The 24,752-nt window shown below is 37.2% G+C and overlaps 1 protein-coding gene across 1 annotated transcript in view; it reads right to left on the reverse strand.

Moving 5' to 3' along the window:
- The window catches only part of SDHC (succinate dehydrogenase complex subunit C), a 55,995-nt gene extending 37,575 nt beyond the window's left edge, over positions 1 to 18,420 (reverse strand). Inside the window, exon 1 of the mRNA XM_003769637.4 lies at positions 18,323 to 18,420. Within this exon, the coding sequence (XP_003769685.1) occupies positions 18,323 to 18,342 (20 nt within the window). The 5' untranslated portion in view covers positions 18,343 to 18,420. The remainder of the gene's footprint in view (positions 1 to 18,322) is intronic.
- Positions 18,421 to 24,752: the final 6,332 nt, after the last annotated feature.

Consider the following 24,752-nt stretch of genomic DNA (forward strand, 5'->3'; position numbering starts at 1 on the left):
TAAAATGCTATCTAAAGAGGTCAATATTTATATAGAGAGAACTTATAAATTAAGATTTTTTAAAAGACATTTATTGATGATGGAAGCATCAATCATAATGGAGGATTAGTACAGTTTAACGAATAATCTCTAAGAATAGTGTCAAGAATACTAAATCCCAATATGAGCTGAGAACAAAAAAGATATTTTTTTGGTTTGGAATTAAAAAAAAAAATCTGTTGAAGGTAGAGAGTCTAGAAGAAAGGATAGTGGGATAATACAATACAAAGTATGACTTGAATTATTTATTCTGTTTTGCTACCTGTTTCTAATCTACTGGGAGAATAATCATCTGATTATGAAGATGACAAAAATGGTTAATAAGCAGTTGAACCCCCCCAAAAAAAATGACATAAGAAAGCACCCAGCTGGCCACAAATCAACAGGCCCCCCCAAAATATCCCAAGATGCTAAAAGAAATAGCAGATAGGACTGCTGAGTCACTCTTTGTGACCTTTGAAAGCTCATACTAAATGGGAGAGGTGCCATCAATATAGGAAGTTCAAGATTGCAACTATTTAAAAATGGAAAAAAGTAGAATCAGCAAACACTGGCAAACTTCTGAATCCCAACACTGGAAATTAGTATGGCAGAAATTAGGCATGGATCCACACTTAACACCATATACCAAGACAAGATCAAAACGGGTCCATGATTTAGGCATAAAGAACGAGATTATAAATAAATTAGAGGAACATAGGATAGTTTACCTCTTAGACTTACGGAGGAGGAAGGAATTTGTTACCAAAGATGAACTAGAGATCATTATTGATAACAAAATAGAAAATTTTGATTATATCAGTTAAAAACCCTTTGTACAAACAAAACTAATGCAAACAAGATTAGAAGGGAAGCAACAAACCGGGAAAACATTTTCACAGTTAAAGGTTCTGATAAAGGCCTCATTTCCAAAATACATAGAGAATTGACTTTATAAGAAATCAAGCCATTCTCCAATTGATAAATGGTCAAAGGATATGAACAGACAATTTTCAGATGAAGAAATTGAAACTATTTCCACTCATATGAGTGTGTTCCAAGTCACTATTGATCAAAGAAATGCAAATTAAGACAACTCTGAGATACCACTACACACCCTGTCAGATTGGTTAAGATGACAGGAAAAATAATGATGAATGTTGGAGGGATGTGGGAAAAACTGGACACTGATGAATTGTTGGTGGAGTTGTAAACTAATCCAACCATTCTGGAGAGCAATCTGGAATTATGCCCAAAAAGTTATCAAACTGTGCATACCCTTTGATCCAGCAGTGCTACTACTGGGCTTATACCCCAAAGAGATACTATAGAAGAAAAAGGGACCTGTGCCAAAATGTTTGTGGCAGCCCTGTTTGTAGTGGCCAGAAACTGGAAAATGAATGGATGCCCATCAATGGGAATGAGAATGGTTGGGTAAATTGTGGTATATGAATGTTATGGAATATTATTGTTCTGTAAGAAATGACCAGCAGGTCTGAGAGGTAAACTATCCTATGTTCCTCTAATTTATTAATAATTTCATTCTTTATGCCTAGGTCATGAACCCATTTTGACCTTATCTTGGTGTACGGCGTTAAGTATGGATCAATGCCTAGTTTCTGCCATATTAGTTTCCAATTTTCCCAGCAATTTTATCAAACAGTAAGTTCTTATCCCAAAGCTGGGATCTTTGGGTTTGTCAAAGACTAGGTTGCTATATTTGTTGACTGTTTTATCCCTTGAACCTAATCATTCCACTGATCAATAACTATTCCTTAGCCAATACCAAATAGTTTTGGTAACTGCTGCTCTATAATATAATTTTAGATCTGGTACAGCTAAGCCAACCATCATTTGATTTTTTTTCATTAATTCCTTGAAATTTTGACCTTTTGTTTTTCCATATGAACTTTGTTGTTATTTTTCTAGGTCATTAAAATAGTTTTTTGGGGTCTGATTGGTATACGCTAAATAAATAGATTAGTTTAGGTAATATTGTCATCTTTATTATATTTGCTCCCCTATCCAAGAGCATTTAATATTTTTCCAATTGGTTAGATCAGACTTAATTTGTGTGAAAAGTGGTCTGTAATTTTGCTCATAAAGTTTCTGATTTTCCCTTGGCAGATAGATTCCTAAATATTTATATTATCAGTAGTTACTTTAAAGGAATTTCTCTTTGTAACTCTGACTGTTGGATTTTGTTAGTGATATATAAGAATGCTGATGACTTATGTGGGTTTATTTTATAACCAGCAACTTTGCTAAAGTTGTGGATTATTTTTTTTTTTTTTATTTAATAGCCTTTAATTTACAGGATATATACATGGGTAACTTTACAGCATTAACAATTGCCAAACCTCTTGTTCCAATTTTTTCACTCTTACCCCCACCCCTCCCTAAATGGCAGGATGACCAGTAGATGTTAAATATATTAAAATATAACTTAGATACACAATAAGTATACATGACCAAAACATTATTTTGCTGTACAAAAAGAATCAGACTCTGAATTATTGTACAATTAGCTTGGAAATCAAAGATGCAGGTGTGCATAAATATAGGGACTGGGAATTCAATGTAATGGTTTTAGTCATCTCCAGAGTTCTTTTCTGGGTATAGCTAGTTCAGTTCATTACTGTCCACTAGAAATGATTTGGTTGATCCTGTTTGAGGATGGCCTGATCCATCAGGACTGGTCATCATCTAGTATTGTTGTTGAAGTATTAATGATCTCCTGTCCTGCCATTTCATTAGCATCAGTTCTGGTTAAGTCTCTCCAGGCCTTTCTGAAATCATCCTGTTGGTCATTTCTTACAGAACAGTAATATTCCATAATTTATATACCACAATTTATTCTAGCCATTCTCCAACTGATGGACATCCATTCAGTTTCAGTTTCTAGCCACTACAAAAGGGCTGCCACAACATTCGTGGCACAACAGGTCCCTTTCCTTCTTTATAATCTCTTTGGGATATAATCCCCAGTAGTAACACTGCTGGATCAAAGGGTATGCACAGTTTGATAACTTTTGAGCATAGTTCCAAACTTCTCCAAAATGGTTGGATTCTCAAACTCCACCAACAATGAATCAATGTCCCAGTTTTCCCACATCCCTCCAAAATCATCATTATTTTTCCTGTCATCTTAGCCAATCTGACAGGTGTGTAGGTATCTTAGAGTTGTCTTAATTTGATTTCTGATTAATAATGACTTGGAGCATCTTTTCATATGACTAGAAATAGTTTCAATTTCTTCATCTGAGATTGTCTGTTCATATCCTTTGACCATTTTTCAATTGAGAATGGCTTGATTTTTATAAATTAGAGTTAATTTCTATATATTTTGGAAATGAGGCCTTTATCAGAACCTTTGACTGTAAAAATATTTTCCCAGTTTATTGCTTCCCTTCTAATCTTGTCTGCATTAGTTTTGTTTGTACAAAACTTTCAGTTTTGGTATAATCGAAATTTTCTATTTTGTGATCAGTAATGATCTCTAGTTCTCTTTGGTCATAAAGACCTTCCCTTCCACAGGTCTGAGAGGTAAACTATCCTATGTTCCTCTAATTTATTAATAATTTCATTCTTTATGCCTAGGTCATGAACCCATTTTGACCTTATCTTGGTGTACGTTAAGTATGGATCAATGCCTAGTTTCTGCCATATTAGTTTCAATTTTCCCAGCAATTTTTATCAAACAGTAAGTTCTTATCCCAAAAGTGGGATCTTTGGTTTGTCAAAGACTAGGTTGCTATATTTGTTGACTGTTTTATCCTTGAACCTAATCTATTCCACTGATCAACTAATCTATTCCTTAGCCAATACCAAATAGTTTTGGTAATCTGCTTATAGTATAGTTTTAGATCTGGTAATAAGCACCATCATTTGATTTTTTTTTTATTAATTCCTTGAAATTTTGACCTTTTGTTTTTCCATATGAACTTTGTTGTTATTTTTCTAGGTCATTAAAATAGTTTTTTGGGAGTCTGATTGGTATAGCCTAAATAAATAGATTAGTTTAGGGTAATATTGTCATCTTTATTATATTTGCTCCCTTTATCCAAGAGCATTTAATATTTTTCCAATTGGTTAGATCAGACTTAATTTGTGTGAAAAGTGGTCTGTAATTTGCTCATAAAGTTTCTGATTTTCCCTTGGCAGATGATTCCAAATATTTTATATTATCAGTAGTTACTTTAAATGAATTTCTTTGTAACTCTGACTGTTGGATTTTGTTAGTGATATATAAGAATGCTGATGACTTATGTGGGTTTATTTTTATAACCAGCAACTTTGCTAAGTTGTGGATTATTTCTAATAACTTTTAGCAGAATTCTGGGTTCTAAGTATACATCATGTCATCGGAAAGAGGATAATTTGGCTTTCATTGTATTTCCTTTCCTTTAATTTTCTCAGCTCTTATTGCTATAGCTATGTTTTAATACAATATTAAATAGTAATGGTGATAGTGGGCAACCTTTGTTTCACTTCCAGATCTTATTGGGAATGGTTGCAGTTTGTCTTATTACATATGATGTTACTGATGGTTTTAAATAGATGTGCTGATTATTTTAAGGAAAAGTCCATTTATTCCTATACTTCAAGTGTTTTTAATAGGAATGGATGTTGGATTTATCAAATGCTTTTTCTGCATCTATTGAGATGATCATATTGTTTTGTTAATTTGTATTAACATGGCCAATTATATTGATAGTTTTCCTAATATTGAACCAGCCCTGCATTCCTGGTATAAACCTACTTGATCATAGTGTATTATCTTGAGATGATTTTTCTAGTCTTTTTGTAATATCTTATTTAGATTTTAGCATCAATATTCATTGGAGAGACTGGTCTATAATTTTCTTCGTTTTCAGCCTACCTGGTTTAGGTATCAGTACCATGTCTGTGTCATAGAAGGAATTTGGTAGGACTCCTTCATTCCCTATTTTATCAAATAATTTATATAGATTGGGGCCAATTGTTCTTTAAATGTTTGGTAAAATTCAGATGTAAATCCATCTGGTCCTGGGGATTTTTTTCTTAGGGAGTTGTTTAATTGCCTGTTCTATTTTTTTCTGAAATGGGACTATTCAAGCAATTTACTTCTCCTCTGTTAGTCTGGGAAGTCTGTATTTTTGGAGGTAGTCATCCATTTCACTTAGGTTATCAAATTTATTGGCATAAAGTTGAGCAAAATAACTCCTTATTATTTCTCTAATTTCCTCTTCATTGGTGGAAAAATTCTTACCATCAATTATTACTTGACAATCCCAACTCTGCTTCTCTCCTTTAAGTCTCAACAATTCCACAATAATACACTCTCTTCCCTTCTGCTTTACAGCAATTTGTCCATCCCACTAATCATATTGACAATTTTGCTTAACACTCCAATTGTTCAAACTAATGCAGACAAGATTAGAAGGGAAGCAATAAACTGGGAAAATATTTTTACAGTCAAAGGTTCTGATAAAGGCCTCATTTCCAAAATATATAGAGAATTAACTCTAATTTATAAAAATCGCCATTCTCCAATTGAAAATGGTCAAAGGATATGAACAGACAATTCTCAGATGAAGAAATTGAAACTATTTCTAGTCATATGAAAAGATCTCCAAGTCATTATTAATCAGAGAAATGCAAATTAAAGACAACTCTAAGATACCACAACACCTGTCAGATTGGCTAAGATGACAGGAAAAATAATGATGATTGTTGAGGGATGCGGAAAACTGGGACATTGATGCATTGTTGTGGAGTTGTGAACAATCCAACCATTTTGGAGGAGTAGTTTGGAACTATGCTCAAAAAGTTATCAAACTGTGCATACCCTTTGATCCAGCTGTTACTACTGGGATTATATCCCAAAGAGATTATAAAGAAGGGAAAGGGACCTGTATGTCACGAATGTTTGTGCAGCCCTTTTGTAGTGGCTAAAACTGGAAACTGAATGGATGTCCATCAGTTGGAGAATGGTTGAATAAATTTGGTATATGAAAATTATGGAATATTACTGTTCTGTAAGAAATGACTAACAGGATAATTTCAGAAAGGCCTGAGAGACTTACATGAAACTGATGCTGAGTGAAATGAGTAGGACCAGAGATCATTATATTTCAACAACAATACTATATGATGACCAGTTCGGATGGATTGTCCATCCTCAGCAAACGATCAACCAAATCATTTCTAATGGAGCAGTAATGAACTGAACTAGCTATGCCCAGAAAAAGAACTCTGGAGATGACTAAAACCATTACATTGAATTCTAATCCCTATATTTATGCACACCTGCATTTTTGATTTCCTTCTACAAGCTAATTGTACAATATTTCAGAGTCTGATTCTTTTTCTCAGCAAAATAACGTTTTGGTCGGGTATACTTATTGTGTATCTAATTATATTTTAATATATTTAACATCTACTAGTCATCCTGCCATCTGGGGGTAAGAGGTGAAAAATTGAAAAGAGGTTTGGCAATTGTTAATGCTGTAAAATTACCCATGTATATATCATGTAAATAAAAAGGCTATTAAATAATAAAAAAAAAAAAAAAAAAGAAATGACCAGCAGGACTAATACAGAGGGATTGAAACTTATATGAACTGATGCAGAGCGAAATGAGCAGAACTAGGAAATTATATTACCTCAACAGCGATAGGTATGAGGATGTATTCTGATGGAAGTGGATTTCTTCAAATAGACAAGATCTAACTTTAGTTTCAATTGATCAAGAATGGACAGAAGAGCACACCAAAGAAAGAACACTAGAAATGAATGTAAACTGCTTGCATTTTGTTCTTCTTCCAGGTTATTTATACCTTCTAAATCCAATTCTCCTGAGCAACAAGAAAACTGTTCAGTTCTGCACACATATATTTAATCCAAGATCTACCATAATCTATTTAACGGTATAGGACTGCTTGCCATCTTTGGGGAGAGGGTGGAGGGAGGGAGGGGAAAAATCGGAACAGAAGTGAGTGCAAGGGATAATGTTGTAAAAAATTATCCTGGCATAGGTTCTGTCAATAAAAAATTATTTAAAAAAAAAGAAATGACCAGTAGGATGAATACAAAGAGGCTTGGAAACACTTACATGAACTGATGCTAAGTGAAATGAGCAGAACCAGGAGGTTATTATATACTTCAACAATGATACTGTATGAGGATGTATTCTGATGGAAGTGGATTTCTTCGACAAAGAGAAGATCTAATTCAGTTTCAATTGATCAATGATGGACAGAAGCAGTTACACCCAAAGAAAGAACACTGGGAAATGAATGTAAACTATTTGTATTTTTTTTTTCTTCCCGGGTTATTTTTACCTTCTGAATCCAATTCTTCCTGTGTAACAAGAGAACAATTCAGTTCTGCACACATATATTGTATCTAGGATATACTATGACATATTTAACATGTATAGGACTGCTTGCCATCTGGGGGAGGGGGTAGAGGGAGGGGAAAAGTTGGAACAGGAGTGAGTGCAAGGGATAATGTTGTAAAAAATTACCCTGGCATGGGTTCTGTCAATAAAAAGTTATAATTATTAAAAAAAAAAGAAAGAAAAAGAAACTGATCCCAAATGTTCTATACTGATTCCGAAACTCACAAAATAATATTATCCACACTGTACTGTATTTTTAATTTATTTTGATAAACATTTCCCAATCACATTTTAACCTATTAGCTACAAATTTTACATTTCTACTTCAAGGCAACGGTCTTAAGATTATTAATTGCAGAGAAAGTGCAGGCCTGCATTAGTGTTGGGAGATTCTTCATCTATGAGTTCTCTTTACCCATGAATAACAGGCCCAATCTCTGTCTCTGTTCTTATCCCTATAAAGCTAGAAGGGATAGTTAACAAATTAAGATAACAGGATACCAAAAAAACATGAACTTTTTAAAAATAGCTTTTTATTTACAAAACATATACATGGATAATTTTTCAATATTGACCCTTGCAAAACTTTCTATCCCAACTTTTCCCCTCCTTCGTCTCTCTCCTAGATGGCAGGTAGTCTAATACATGTTAAATACATTAACATATGTTAAATACAATATATGTATACATAAATTTATATATTTAGTTATCTTGCTACACAAGAAAAATTGGATCTATAAAAAAGGTAAAAAACCTGAGAAGGAAAACAAAAATGCAAGCAAACAATAACAAAGAGTGGAAATTCTATGTTGTGGTCCACACTCATTTCCCATAGTTCTCTCTTTGGGTGTTAACGGATTCTCTTCATTATTAAACAATTGGAACTGAAAGCCATGAACTTCTAGCCAACTGAGTGGACAACCATTCAGCTCCTATATAGTTACTTTAATAAAAACCAGAAAAATTATTAAGAAATCCAAAAAGAAACTATAGTAAACAATTTATAGTATGTTCTATCAGAGAACTACACAAAAAAACAGCCAGAAATCCAATGTCAAGAAGGGAGATACCAGCAAAAACACCACCAGTGGCCTGCCTCCACATTCAACCAGAGATGGGCAGAAGCTACATGTAGATTTGCATGATTCTGCCTTTCACCGGCAGCAAAAGTGGAGGTTCCCCCAATAAACTCCTAGAATGGTCAACCAGAAAGTCCCAGGCAGGAACCCTGAAAGTCCTAGGGAACAGCAGTGATCAGTGTAGCTTGACCCAAGTCCAAGAGCTCTGGTTCCGAAGATCACCCTAAATAATCTATTCAAAGACAACAGAGATAGGAAGTATAACATCTTTCCCATATAACAAGCCAGACAAGAACAAACAAATCAATGATGAAGAGCTAGCAAAAAGCAATGTCTTTCTCGTTTGTCCTTCATTCTGAAAGAGAACTATGACAGCAAGGAAGTAATGAAGTGATATGTAAATTAATTGGATTTAAGGGAGGGAGGGCTGTTGCAGTCAACAGCCTCATTTTTTCTTCTGGAGTCACTAGGTCCAGTGGCAAGTCATAGATCAGATGACTGGAGAAGGCCCTGGATATAGAGGGAGACCTTGGCCTTTTTAAGCTAAGGTCTTTAATTGGTTTCTATTTAACTGAGGCAAGAACCAATCAGTAACATCAAAATCAAAGGATTGAAAAAATGAAATTCATATGGAAGTATTTGCCAGGCCTGTGATCGCTCCCTCTCTAAGCTTCCCCCTGAATTTTGTCTACCAAAATCCCAGCAAGTGGTACACCATTCTTTCAGTTCCTTTTATTTGCTAAATCATCCAAGAAGCAATATGATGGGAGAAAGGGAATACATAACCAACCATTCAGGAAGCAACCTGATGGGAGAAAGAGATTACAATTGGGGAGAATAGAGTTGTATGCAGCTGGGACTCCTGAGATACCCCCTGGGGAGGTGAAATCTGTTCCTCTCCAGCCGATGGATCCCTTGCCTCCAGGCACAGTAGGTGTGACCATTTCACCTCCTGAGTGTACTTACAAAACAGTGTCCATCCACACACTGATGTGGGAAACTGGGGAATGTGTAGATAACATCCCAGTCACTAATACAGGTAGACAATGTATGACATCACCCAGGAGAAGTAGTAGCATCAAGTTTACTGATACAGACTCCTAATAAGCAATCTGGTGATAGTCACCCAGATTCTGACTCCAAACAACAAAATCCAGGAATATACTGGACAGCAGTTGTGACAGCTGACTGACCTATGGTCACTATCTGTATAAATGGCATACCATTAGAAGGATTGGTAGACACAGGTGCAGATTGTACAGTCATTAGAGGTGCCAACTGGCCCAGTCACTGGCCAAAGATTAAAGCAGACACCTACATGTCTGGCGTAGGAGGATCAATAGCAGCTGAAGTTAGTGCTACCCCTTTGAGATGGATTTTTGAAGGTGAAACAGGAGTTTTTATTCTTTTTTATAGTTGAAAAAAATCCCCATCAATCTGTGGGGAAGAGACATTTTACAACAATTAGAGTTAAAAATGAGTACTTCGGTTTTTTAGGCAGGGCTGCTATTGAAGGCCTGCCAACACTTTCACCTGTTCCTATTCAATGGAAAACTGATATACTAGTGTGGGTAGAACTGTGGCCCTTAGGTAGCAATAAAATTCAGGCCTTATTACATATAGTACAGGAGCAACTTGACCAAGGACACTTACAACCTTCTCTAAGTCCTTGGAATTCTGTTGGACAGTATTTGTTGGAAGAAAGAAATCTGGAAAATGGAGGATGTTGACTGATTTAAGAAAAGTAAATAGAAACTATAGGAACTCTTCAACCTGGACTTCCATCTCTCGCCTAGAGAATGGCCTCTTTGGATTACAGACATTAAGGATTGTTTCTATTCTATCCCTCTAGATAAGGAGGATATGAAAAGATTTGCCTTTTCAGTGCCCAGCATTAACTTAGCCAAGCCTTATAAAAGATATGGACAGTTTTGCCACAGGGAATGAAAAACAGCCCTACTATGTGTCAAATGTATGTTGCTGTTGCTCTTACTCCAGTAAGAAAAGCATTTCCAAAAGTAATGTTATTACATTACATGAATTTGCATCTGAGGAACAAATAAATGTTAGAAGCATGTCTACAAAAGACCATGGAAACATTAAGGGACTACAAATTGCACATAGCTCCAGAAAAAATTCAAAGATATGCTCCTTTTCAATATTTAGGATATGAAGTATATCCTAAGGTGCTCACAGTACAAAAACTTTCCTTAAGAACAGAGAAACTGAACACCTTAAATGATTTTCAGAAATTGATAGGAGATATCGAATGGATGTGTCCAGTGTTAGGCTTGATTACCAATCAATTGCAACCATTATATGACATTTTAAGGGGAGACAGTGCTTTAAATTTACCACGCCAGCTTACAAAAGAAGCTCAAGACGCTTTGAGAGAAGTTGAACTTGCTTTATCCAATGTGGTCCAAAGAATCACTCAAAAACCCTTGGAAATATCATTTTTTGCTACACAAGAGGCACCCACAGCAGTCCTTCATCAAGGAGACAGTGTGATAGAGTGGGTGAACTTCCCAGCACAACTACAACAAAGTCTTATTTTTTATTTACAAGTTATATGCATGAGTAATTTTACAGCATTGACAATTGCCAAACCGTTTGTTCCAATTTTTCCCCTCCTTCCCCCCTCTCCCCCAGATGGCAGGATGACCAATACATGTTAAATTATAAGTTAAATACAATATATGTATACATGTCCAAACAGTTATTTTGGTGTACAAAAAGAATCGGACTTTGAAATAGTGTACAATTAGCCTGTGAAGGAAATCAAAAACGCAGGTGAACAAAAATAGAGGGATTGGGAATTCTATGTAGTGGTTCATAGTCACCTCCCAGAGTTCTTTCCCAGGGTGTAGCTGATTCAATTCATTACTGCTGTATTGGAACTGATTTGGTTCATCTCATTGTTGAAGAGGGCCATGTCCATCAGAATTGATCATCATATAGTATTGTTGCTGAAGTATATAATGATCTCCTGGTCCTGCTCGTTTCACTCAGCATCAGTTCATCCAAGTCTCTCGAGGCCTTTCTGAAATCATCCTGTTGGTCATTTCTTACAGAACAATAACATTCTATAATATTCATATACCACAATTTATTCAGCCATTTTCCAATTGATGGGCATCCACTCAGTTTCCAGTTTCTGGCCACTACAAAGAAGGCTGCCACAAACATTCTTGTACATACAGGTCTTTTTCCCTTCTTTAAAATCTCTTTGGGATATAAGCCCAGTAGTAATACTGCTGGGTCAAAGGTGATGCACAGTTTGATAACTTTTTGAGCATAGTTCCAAATTGCTCTCCAGAATGGCTGGATGTATTCACAATTCCACCAACAATGTATCAGTGTCCCTGTTTTCCCACATCCTCTCCAACATTACACATTATCTTTCCCTGTCATTCTGCAGCTAAAATTTTATTAAAGGCCATTAAGTGAGCAGTACAATTATCTGCGATAAGACCTGACAAGATATACACCTTTTATACTAATGCACAAATTAATGAATGCTGTGAAACCATCCCAGAGCAGCAAATTTTATTGGCCACAGCTCAAAATTTTACTCCATTAAAGATAACCAGACTATTACATAATTGGCAATGGATTCTTGAAGAAAAGGTTTCTAAAGTTCCTCTTAAAGGACCAACTATCTTTACAGATGCATCCAAACATAATATTTGCGCTGTACACTCTTGTGACTTAACTACAAAGAGAGTAGTCAGAACTCCTTCAGTCCACTCAGCAGAAGGAATTGTATGCAATCATTCTTGCTCTTACTTATTACCCAAGAGATATAAATATAATATCTGATTCAGCCTATTTAGTAGGTGTGGTACCAAGAATTGCCACAGCCCAAATAAAATTTGTAGCTTCCAATATATATCAGCTCTTTAAGGAACTTTAAGAGCAAATGAGAAAGCATCCAAGGTAAGATTTATATCTTTCTTGTCCACTCACATAGTGGACTTCCAGGTCCTATTTTTGATGGTAATTCAAAGGCAGATAACCTTCTAACCATGCTGGCCAATACTCCTTTATTCCAAGAGGCCCAAGAATCTCATTTTAAATATTATCAGGCTGCTTGAGCTTTACATTTACAATCTGGAATAACAAGAGAGGAAGCTAGGAGCATAGTAAAAGCCTGTACAGCTTGCATTCCTTTCCACACTCCTACACTGCCTCTAGAGAAGAACCCTCATGGTTTGAAATTTGGCAAATGGATGTGACCCATTATAAATCTTTTGGTCACCTATCTTTTAACCATGTTGTGGTAGACACCTTTTCAGGATTCACTTTTGCAATACCAGCAGCAAAAGAGACAGCCTGGAGTAGTCACTGAATTTCTCATACAAGCATTTGCAATTATGGGTATACCACAAGCAATAAAAACAGACAATGGTCCTGCATATACTTCTAAACATTTTGCACACAGTACAAGATTTTACACAACACTGGCATACCTTTTAATCCTCAATGACAGGCAATAGTAGAGAGGAAAAACAGAGACATTAAGAGGCTCCTCCAAAAACAAAAGAAAGGGGGAGCCACAGGTAACCCTAAAGAACTTCTAAATCTAGCTCTTTATACTATTAACTTCTTGATTTTTGACAAAGATGCACTGGCTCCAGCAGACAGGTTCTATAACCCACCGGAAGGGCAGTGTCCAGTGTGAGCAGCTCCACCATCTTTAGATAATCGCCAGGTGATATGGAGAGACCCAGAAAGTGGTGAATGGAAGGGACCAGATAGGTTAACTGCTTGGGGAAGAGGGTTTGCTTTTATCTCCACAGTTGGAAAAAGAATCAGATGGGTGCCAACAAGCTGTATTCGCCTTGTCCATCAGAGAGAGACAGAGCAGATCCTTGAAACAAAGGAGAAGACCCAAGAAACATCAGGTGGTTCCGTTGCTGATTGTGCTCACCTTGAAAGAGTGTGGCAGTTATGGCATTTGACCATGGACATCAAAAATTGTTGGACTTCAAAATTCTCAGGAATCATTGGATTCTCTAAGACATGATAAAACTATTGTAGGACTTCAAAACCCTCAGGGATCATTGAATTCCCTGAGACATAAGATTGTTGTAGGACTTGAAAATCTGTAGGAATCATTGGATTTTCTGAGAAATGATAGACTGTTACAGGACTTCAAAAACTTGTGGGGATCATTGGACTCCCTGACACCTGAAACAACAGACAATAGATTGGTTTTGGACTATCTCTTGGCTGCTGAAGGAGGCGTATGTGTGATTGTTATTTACATACCCTCCTTCTAGGACTTCTGGAAATCTTTTACAACACCATGTTGATTCATATTATTTGTTATATCACTACTTGCATGTACAATTCAGGTTTTGTTACACCACATTGAGCCTGTACAGGCTATGGGGACAGTCATCACTAATAGCCTGTGCGTTATTTCTATGTGCTTGTGATCACCTCCTTTTTGGTGCTTTCACCCTCTTTCCTGAGAAGTCAAGGGGAGGACGTGACCACCTCTGTTCTAAAACAAAAGAAAGCCCAAGATGTAGAGGGCTGAAACTCCAAAAAGGTGTGCTTGAAACAGACAACTGAGCACTTCCGACTAATTACCTATTCTATGTGAGACAATGACTATTAGCATATATTTGGATAAATGGCTCTTCTCACTATTGGTGCTTGCTGAATGTTTGGTGTTAAGATAATCAGAGGTAAGGATTAGAGGAGGAGGGAGTCAGAGTCAGTTGGTGGCAGGAAGAGGAGGAGAGAAGTTGGTGACTCCAGACTCCCGAATCCAGGATTCTGCTTGGCTGCCTCTTTCACTTCTCCCCCTAAAGACGGAGGACTTTAATTTATCCCTTCTCTGGCTGACCCCGAGGTCCTCCAGGGAGTGAACCCATCCTCCACAAAAAAAAAAAAAAAAAAAAAAAAAAAAAAAAAAAAAAAAAAAAAAAAAAAACAAATTAAGATAACTATGAGGTATTATTGTACCTCTCAGATTGGCTAAGATGACAGGAAAAGATAATGATAAATATTGGAGGCGATGTGGGAAAACTGGGACACCAATACATTGTTGGTGGAGTTGTGAACTGATTCAACCATTCTGGAGAGCAATTTGAAACAATGCCCAAAATGCTCTCAAACTGTGCAAACCCTTTGATCCAGCAGTGTCTCTACTGGGCCTATATCCCAAGGAGATTACAAAAAAGGGGGGAAAAGGACCCACATGTGCAAAAATGTTTGTAGCATCTTTTTGTAGTGGCAAGGAACTGGAAACTGAGGGGATGCCCATCAATTGGAGAATAGCTGAATAAGTTATGGTATATGGATTTTATGGAATATTATTGTTCTGTAAGAAATAATCAGCAGAATGATTTCAGAGAGCCTGGGAGAGACTTCTATGAACTGATGCTAAGTGAAATGAGTAGAATCAGGAGATCATTGTACATGGCAGCAAGAAGATTATGTGATGATCAATCCTGATGGATATGGCTCTTTTCAACAATGAGATGATTCAGGCCAATTCCAATAGACTTGTGATGATAAGAGCCATCTGCATCCAGAGAGAGAGGACTGTGTAGCCCTAGATCACAACATAGTTTTTTTCACTTTTTTTGTTGTTGCTTGCTTTTTTCCCCTTTTTGATCTAATTTTTCTTGTGCAGCATAATAAATGGGGAAATATGTATAGAAGAATTGTACATGTTTAACATATATTGGATTACTTGCTGCCTAGGGAAGGGGATAGGGAAAGGAGGGAGGAAAATTTGGAACACAAGGTTTTGCAAGAGTAAATGTTGAATATACTTTGACATGTTTAACATGTATAGGACTACCTGCCATCTAGGAGAGGGGAAAGAGGGAAGGAGGAGAAAAGTTGGGACAGAAGTTTTTGCAAGGGTCAGTGTTGAAAAATTACCCATGCATATGTTTTGTCAATAAAAAGCTATAAAAAAAGTAAATGTTGAAAACTATCTTTGCATATATTTTAAAAATAAAAAACTATCTTTAAAAAAAACCTGCTCAATATATGGAGATTCTTGTTTTATTTATTATTGAAGAATTTCATAAAAGAAATAGTACAAAACCAATAACTACTTTTTAGGTATAACCTTTCAATCAGTTCCAAATCTTCCTAACCATTTTCATGTATCCCACAGTTATTCCATCTTTTTCCTCAAGAAGAGCATGATTTTGTCAAAAGCTACTAAAATCTAGGCAAACTAGATCTATGTCAATCCCCAGATCTGCTTACTAGTAACCCTGTTAAAAAAGGAAAATAGGTTAGTATTGCATGACCTGTTCTTTTATTTTTAAACAAGTTTTTACTGACATGACCTGCTTTTTTTTTTTTTAATTCCCTACTGCCTTCAAATATTCCTGCATTTTCCTCTTCCTTTAAAACAAAAAAAGACTCTACCATCCCCTCAAACTATCATCCTATATCTCTTCATTTTTTCTCAGCCAATTTCCTAGAAAAAAGTCATCCACTTTGAAAGACTCTACTTCCTCTCTCCTCTATCTCTTCCAAATCTCTGCAATTTGGTTTCTCACCTTATTGTTTAATTCAAATAACTCTCTCCAAAGGAGATTCCTCTCTTAATTAAGAAAGCCTGTTGAGTCTTTGTAATGCTCTTTTCTTTCACTAATCAACCCAGTAAAAATATATATTCTAAAATTTTGCTAGGAAATGAAATTATGCTCACTATCCTACAGTACATTCTCTGGCCTGTTTCAAAAAGGACATTTATCCTCCAATTTTACAGAACCCTTCCCAGTAACAACTCATAGTTTTTCAGAAATCAATATAGGCCACATAAGAGATCACATCCTATCTAAATATGGTAATTTGAACTCATTAAAGACAACTAGAGATTCTCTATCTTCCTTATCCTGAATTTCAAAAACCTACTGATCATTTTTGCAATCCTCTGTAGTCAAATGATCATTTACCTTGGCAAAGAAAATAAAAGCAAAATTATGAATTTAACTACTCTACCTTTTCTAATCTACAATCATTGTCCTATAGACAGAACCTAATTCTATCTTTTATCTGGACTTCTTTTCCCTAATAAAGCTAAAAGAAAAACATCCACCCTTTTTGTTGTTCTTAGTTTTATCTTTTATCTTAATCTTACTTTTATCATTTGACTTTTAAACATCTAATTTTTTTAGTAAAGCCAAATGAACTTCAGAGCATCCCATCTGTATTTTTGGAAAACTCTTTTCTTCTTCACCTGAGCTGTTACTCTTTGTACCTTAAAATTCCAATCTTTTGAGTTATTTCTATCCTGTCTGCATTGACTTACAAGATTTACATAATATTTGTCACCCCGAAGCTTATTGTCAAATGAAAGAAAACGACTCATTGGCACTGAGTAAATTCTACTCGGTACCTGGACTGCATAAAGTAGATGACACAACCCGAAGATATCTACTGCCATCTTTTAAATTATGCCTCAACTTTTAAATTATGGCTGAAATCCCCAAAACAAACTGCCTGGAAACAATGTAACCTAATAGCCTTTGCGTGGAGGGAGGGCCAAGATATACACCTACTGACCGGGTTACTAAGGCCCCATGTCAATTTCACCAAAGTTCCCTGGTGTAACAGTAACAATGTAAATAAATACTAATTCCATATTAATAACGTGGCACAGCAGGTAACTCCTACACAGCTCAAATAAAAAATTAAAACGACCCATCACACAAGTCTGCTTTGGCAGACCTCACCTTGCCATTTTCTAGAGGGGAAAAGGGAGAAAGAGAATTTTTTCTTCCTTTGGAAAAATCAAAGACCATAATGATTATTTTTACACTTCATGAACTAAAGTAATGGTTGAAATACTTTCTGAGAGGCAGCAAGGTAGAGCGCTTGGAGTTCAAACAGAGCCTCAAAACACTAGCTGTGAAATCCTAGGCAAGTCACTTAACTTGGATTACTTCAAAAAAAAAAAAAAAAAAAAAAAAAAAAGGGGTGGGGTGAGGGGGCGGAAATCAAAGCTTGAACAAAACTCCACCAATAAAGCAATACTTTCCCAAAACTTGGCAATGCCATCCATCCTCCTCGCTTCATGAGCACGCACCTTGGTGCAGAATGCAAAAATCCACCCCCCCCAACTTTTCAAAAAGTAGAGTTGTGTTGAATTCAGGTATTCTCAGCAATTCTCAAAGTTAAACTCGACCTCATTTAATACATGTTTACCGAGTTAAATAAATGTTTTTAATTCGTATTGTCCCCGTCTCCCTTCCCCACCCCCCACTCGCTTGAACCTCTCCCAACTAGAGCATGACCTTCACCCCTAACTGCCACCACCTTCCCTCCTCGAATTTACACATTATCTTGTCTAAACAAACCAAAAAGCCTCCGCGCTTTCACCAGTTACTGGGGACTTAGCCCCTCTCGTCACGAAATTCAACATTTCTTAAATGCTTGCGGTGGGGAGACAAACATAACAAAACAGTTCCCTGGCTAACGTCGCTGACCCGGGGCACGGGCAGGATAACGTATGTGCGCTTATGCCTAATACGAGGATAATTACTAAGGAGGCAAGGGAGGAGAACTCCGTCCCAGAACTTGTGTCGAATTTCAGGCGGGTTGTCGGACAGCGGGGAAGCGACGGGTGACTTCTGAACCTCGCGGGAGCGCGCTGGCGGGGACCGGGGGAAGGTCGGCGCATAACCCGGGCCCTTCGCGCCCCGTAAGGACCCGGCCCAAAGAGAATGAAAGCCTCAAAGCCCCAGATCCCTCCCCGGCCCACTGACAGAGACGCGGCTCCCGGCGGGTCCTCATGATCCCCTCGCCCCTCTCCCACCCCAGGAATCGCCGCTCCCAGTTCCCACCCTAAAGTCACCTCAACAACAAAGCAGCCATCTTGCGGATCTCGAGTGGGCGGAAGTGACGCCAACGCGGCTGCGCGGTCACGGTGCTCGGGAACTAAGGGTGTTCCTTGGTCACGTGGGGGACCCTGGTTCTTGTGACCTCTGCCGCCTTCTTCCTGGACTGTCAAACAGGATCGCCGCCCTTAGAATAGGTCAGAGGTCAAGCCAAAGCTGCCATCTCGTTAAAAAAACAGCTGTGGACCGACCCTTCCTTCTTTTCCCTCCCGTCTGAATAACCAGACCCTTAAGCCTTAAAAGTCACTTAATCCAACCCGCCCTTTTTACAAATGAGGAAACTGAGGCTCACGGAGATGTTGGGTGGTCCGGTGGGCAGCGTGCAGGAGCGTGGTCAGGAAGATCTAAGTTCCAGTGCATCCTCAGACCCGAGCCAGTCAGAACGAGGGTGCCTCCGTTTCCTCATCTGTAAAATGGGGATCCTAGCGGCACCTTCTCGCCGCCATCGTGAGGACCTTTGTAAAGCGCTGTAGACGTGCTAGCTATGATCGTTAGATGACTTGCCCAGGGCCGCTCAGGCAGCAAATGATCTTGCTCAGATGCAAACCTAATTAGGTCCTGGGATTCAGGGCTTTTTACAGCAGAATCCCTCAGGTCTTCCTTTCCTCCTCTTTCCCTGTGCCAAACTACTCCGTTCGTCTGTTCATTCATTCCTACTGAAGAGCACTGAGCGAGATGAGGCGTGATCTCTCAGGACAGCGGTGAAAATCGAGTAAGGCTTCATCTACTTCAGAGTTTGCATAGACCAGAAGGACTTTGAAGATTGGGTCAAGGGCATACATAAGCCCCCTCCCTGCTATCCCCTAAGGGCATACTTAAGTCCCCTTCTTGTTATCCTCCTATGACATCAGTATCTCTCCGTTTCAGTCAAATATGGGCAACTAGGTACTTATCAGTCAAGTTCAATTTCTTGGGTAGTTCCCTCCTTTAGAATGAGAGATTCTCAGCCAATGAGGATGAGGGTCAGTGGTGGGGGTATTTGCAATTAAAAGTGCTGACCTTGCCCCCAACAATGGTGCTTCCTCCCTTCCCTTATCTGCTCGATGGGTGGGACAGCCTTCTCAGGAGAATGTCTACTAAACTTTGCTTTGCTTCTAGAGATCTCTCCAGCTTTTTTTTTTTTTTAATTAAATGGTGACCCCTCACCATTTCTGAACCACACAGCATTGTACTAGTAGGGGAAAACACTTAAAAGTAATTAAGACAAAGTTCTTTTTTTAAATTTTTCTTTATTTTTTATTTTCAAAACATCCAGTTTTCAACATTCACCCTTGCAAAACCGTGTGTTTCAAATTTTTCTTCTCCCTTTCCCACACCCTCTTCCCTAAACAGCAAGTATGTAATGCCGGAGAAACTGAGGCAGGAGAGAGATTAGAGAGTTTTCAATATTTTATTAATTGGAGAGTATAATTGACTGGACAGGATTCTTGTCTCAAATTATTCAGTCAGATAAAGATATACTGGGACCAAAGAATCCATGTTGGTCCCAGGGCTGGAGGAGACTGTCATAGCCAGTAGCCAGCCTCCAGCCCTGAATAGAAGAAAACCAATTTCTTAAATACCCTCTAGAGACAAAGGGGTAAGAAGAGCAGGAAAACTTCTGTCAGGATGGGGGGGAGACCATAAATCCTAAAAGCTCAGCCAGAGACAGTATGTCTGAATACCCAGAGATAAAGATGTCAGTGAAGTCTTGAGGGACTTGAAGGAAATAAGGGAAGCAGGAGACAAAGGTGAGGATAGGTATTCCAGGCATGGGCAAGAGTCAGTGAAAATATCAATAGATGAAGCTGATGAATGAAAGTGAATAAAAGGTCTTTGATATCTGGGTGGGCCATAGGGAGCAGCATTAACAGAAGACGGTCTGAATTCTTATAAATTGAAGCCAAGCTACTTTATAAGACAAGCTGGGAGGAACAGTCACAGAATTATCTTGTCCATAAATGGGCCTTTTGTTAACTTTAAGTGAGCCTTTGTGGCAGTGGGCCTTTGTTGAATTCTTTGCATTGACAAAATTATCTTGACTCCATAGTTATTGTATCTAATCAAGTCAAGCTGTAGATGTCAACCCCAGAGGTTAATTTTTTTTTCCTATAAAAGAACCTATTGGTACCCGTTTCTTGTTTAACTCCATTTTGGAAACTTAGTCCACTCATCAATGGTATAATAATAAAACATTTGTCTCTTTGATTTGGAAATGGTCTAAGCCTACAAATTTTTTAAAAAGTTTTTTTATTTTCAAAACATATACACAGATAATTTTCAATATCGACCCTTGCATAGCCTTGTGTTTCAGATTTTCCCCTCCTTCCCATCAATTCCCCTAGATAGCAAGCAATCCAATATATGTTATGTGTTAAAATATATGTCAACATATTTATACAATTGTCTTGTTGCACAAGAAAAATCAGATCAAAAAGGAAAGAAAACGAGTAAGAAAACAACATTCAAGCAAACAACAAAAAGAGAATGTTATGTTCTGATCCACATTCAGTTCCCACAGCTCTCTCTGGGTGTGGATGGTTCTCTTCCTCACAAGATCATTGGAACTGGCATCAATCATCTCATTGCTGGAAAGAGTCACATTCATCAGAATTGATCGTCGTATAATGATGTTATTGTGTACAATGATTTCCTGGTTCTGCTCACTTCATTTTGCATCAGTTCATGTAAATCTCTCCAGGCCTATCTAAAAATCATCCTCCTGATTGTTTCTTACAGAACAATAATATTCCATAACATCCATATACCGTAACTTATTCAGCCATTCTCCAACTGATGGCCTCAGTTTCCAGTTTCTTGCCACTATGAAAAGGGCTGCCACAAACATTTTTGCACATGTGGGTCCCTTTCCTTCCTTTAAAATCTCTTTGGGCCACAAGTACAATAGAAACACTGCTGGATCAAAGGATATGCACAGTTTGATAACTTTTTGAGCATAGTTCCAAATAAGCCTACAAATTCTTTTGAGACATCTCACAATACCAGTCCCAAAATACAATATATTTTTAAGGTTTAGCTCCCCTTCCCAGCAAAGCATCTTCTCTGAGGAACATTAAGAAGGCTAATTTCTGTATTGAAGAATATGAATATGTTGTAAGGATACTAGAGAAGCAAGAGGGGAGAGGGACTAGGTTATGAAGGACTTTGAATGTTATAGAAAGAATGTTGTATTTGATCCTAGAAGTAACAGGGAGCCCCTGGAGCTTACCGAGTAGGAGGATGACATGGTCAGATTTAAGCTTTAGGAAAATCATTCTGGTTGTTGAATGGAGGACAGAGTAAAGGCAGACCCACCAGCAGGCTATTGTGATAGCCCAGGCATAAGATGATGATGATTTACACTGAAGTGATGACCATGTCAGAGAAGAGGGGAGTATTGGAGAGATGCTGCAAAGATGAAATTGACTGGCCTTGACATCTTATTGGATAAGGAGGGTAAGAGATATTGAGGAATGAAAGATGGCACTTAAAATGCAAACCTGAAAACTGGTCTCAACAGTTACAGGGATGTTTGGAAGGGAGAAGAGATTGAGGAAAAACAATGAGTTTGGTTTTGGATATGCTGATTTTAAGATGTCTATAGGACATCCAATTTGAGATATCAAACTGGCAGTTAGAGTTGCAAGACTGAAGGTCGGCAGAAAGGTTAAGACTGGATAAAAACATTTGAGAATCATCAACATAGAGATGATAATTGAACCTATGGGAGTAGATGAGATCACTAAATGACATAGTATAGAGGGAGAAGAAAAGAGGACCCAGGACAAAGTCCCATAGCATGGGACTTCCATGCTTAGCAGGTGTGATGAGAATGAAGATACAATGGAGTATAGGTCAGATAGATAAAATGAAAATGAAGAGAGAGATCCTGAAAACCTAGAGAAAAGAGAATACAAGGGGAAGAAAATGAATAACACTAAGATGCATCTATGTTTCCCAAAATATGAGAGATTTCTAGATTTCTGATGATCTCACAGTATTGAATTTCAGCTTGAAAATTTCACAAGATGCCTCAAAAGCTGTAAGTTAAGAAAATGGGCAAGGTAATTTTCATAAAATATGATGAAGTCTCTTATAGAAATATGATAGCTCAAAAAAGTCAATGAATTTCATTAATGTGGGTATTCCCCCAATTTCCCTCAGAGATTATAATCCATCCATGTTCTCTCACAAATCCTCAACAAAAGAGCTATCCAAGGTATTAGAGGTCTTTTTGTAAGTCCTTTTTTTCTTTTTTAATTATTTCATGATTTCTAGTACCCTAATACCCTTCTAATGTACCCTAACTGTACATTAATAATTTTTTACTCTTACATGACTGGTCCATATCTTTTTCCAATCATGTATTTGTCTCATCAAAAACCTTAAATTTATGCTTGCACATAAGTAGAGAGATGCTGGAGCCACCTGTATTAGATAGCCAGAGCCAACTGTTAAATTTTCAGTGTGAGCATTTACTCCTCAGAAAGGCAAAACACTACAAATGAGGTCTTGATTGATTATGTTGTTGAATGTTTATACTTAAGAAAGTGATGGAGAAAACAATAATGCAGCTTAAATTTAAAAGTATATTGTAAAGAGGGGAGGAAAAGAGAGGGGGAAAATTTTGGGAACTCAAAATCTTGTAAAAATAAATGCTAGAAATTTTCTTGTCATGTATCTGGAAGAAAAACAAAATACTATTATATATATATATATATATATATATATATATATATATATATATATATATATATGTCTATGCAAATGTTATTGGTAACCCTTACTGTTTGGGGCATAGGTTCCAAGAAAAGCAGTTATTGAATTAAATTTAATACAGAGTTCTAACACAACAATTGTTCATTTGCAAATGACAAATTGTACAATATTAAAACAAATAGAGAACACAGACTGCTTTAGTAATCTGTATATGAAGACATATAGAAGTTTTAGGTAAGAACTAGGGAAATATGGACACTAAAATTATCCTATGATTACTTAATAAACTTAATAAACAAACAAACAAAAAATGATTTGGGAAAAGAGATGAGAGATTTCAGAACAGATTTCAGAACAGTATAAAAGATTTTCTTTAGTGTCACTTGTTGTCAGGCAGATTGGTTGGCCAATGAGAAGCTATAGTACTCTCTACTGCCACCAGCTGCTGAGAAAAATAAAGAATAGCGCAAACTGCTTTGTTTTATGACTTACTGATGATAAGGAGTATGAGAATATGCTCTGTTCTCTATTGATTTTCGGAGGTGGAGGAGGAAGATGAGGAGGAGGAGGAGGAGAAAGAGCAGAAGGAGGAAAAAAGAAGAAGAAGAAGAAATAAAAAAAGAAAAAGGAGGAGGAGAAGAAGAAAGAAAAGAAGGAGGAGGAGGATAAAGGAGAAAAACTTTTTGCCAACTTTAAGATAATGGTCTTTTCTTTTTCCTAAAAGAGCTTAACAGAACTTTGGCCTAAGGCATCAGCTAAATCAAAAGCTGAAAGTGACAGTTGCTCTTTAACAGTAAACTTGTCTTTACTTATTTTAGTAGTAAGCTGTTCTCCAATATGAATTTCTGCTGTGAAGAAGCTAAGCAGAGTGAAAGTTAGAAGCAGAGTATCAGAGAGGGACTCCAATGAATTGATCAATCCAAGATGTTGTGCCCAGGTGTTAATTAAATACAGTGTAGATCAGTTCTGCTTAGTAGCAGAAGTATCCGTTTAACAGAATCCATGCTCATCAAAAAAACTTTTGACAGTTCCTGAGATGAGGTAACAAGAAAAGGTAAAGGAATAAGTATTTCTTAAGTGCCTATTATGTGCCAAAAATTGTTCTAAGTGTTTTACAAATATTATTTCATTTGCTTTGATAGAAAAAAAGATACTGAAGTCCATAGTTCCATAGCCCTGGCTATTTCTAAGTAATACTACCCAATGACTTGTTTGTATGTTAACTCTTCCCAGGGACACTATATATGGTTTAGAAGGTCTAAACTTTTATGCTGATCACCCATGGGATCAAACTTATCAGTGATACTATTTTTTTAACTTGAATAAAGTAGAGAGACCTATCCTAAAAATAAATTTTTAAAAAATCAATTAAATCTTAGTGGCTAATTTGTTGAATGGAAACTATCCCAGAGGAGGCTCATGAGCTACAGAATTAGTGGAATGGCCTATAAAAAGATTACCCACAGGAATCTCCAGTAGTAGCCTTAATCCAGATTCTCTGAGACAGGTAGAAGTAGGGTGATCCAAACAACCCCACTCAAAGGAAAGAGAATGAGAACCTAGAGAGAGCTGGGAATCTGTGTCACATCTAGTGAACTGCTCCAGTACCTTTGCCAAGAAAACCCCAAAATGGGGTCATGGAAAATAGAAAACTGAACAGTAAAATGGGTCATAACTGGGCTACAGACA

Source organism: Sarcophilus harrisii, chromosome 4, assembly GCF_902635505.1.
Source record: "Sarcophilus harrisii chromosome 4, mSarHar1.11, whole genome shotgun sequence".
Taxonomy (NCBI): Eukaryota; Metazoa; Chordata; class Mammalia; order Dasyuromorphia; family Dasyuridae; genus Sarcophilus; species Sarcophilus harrisii.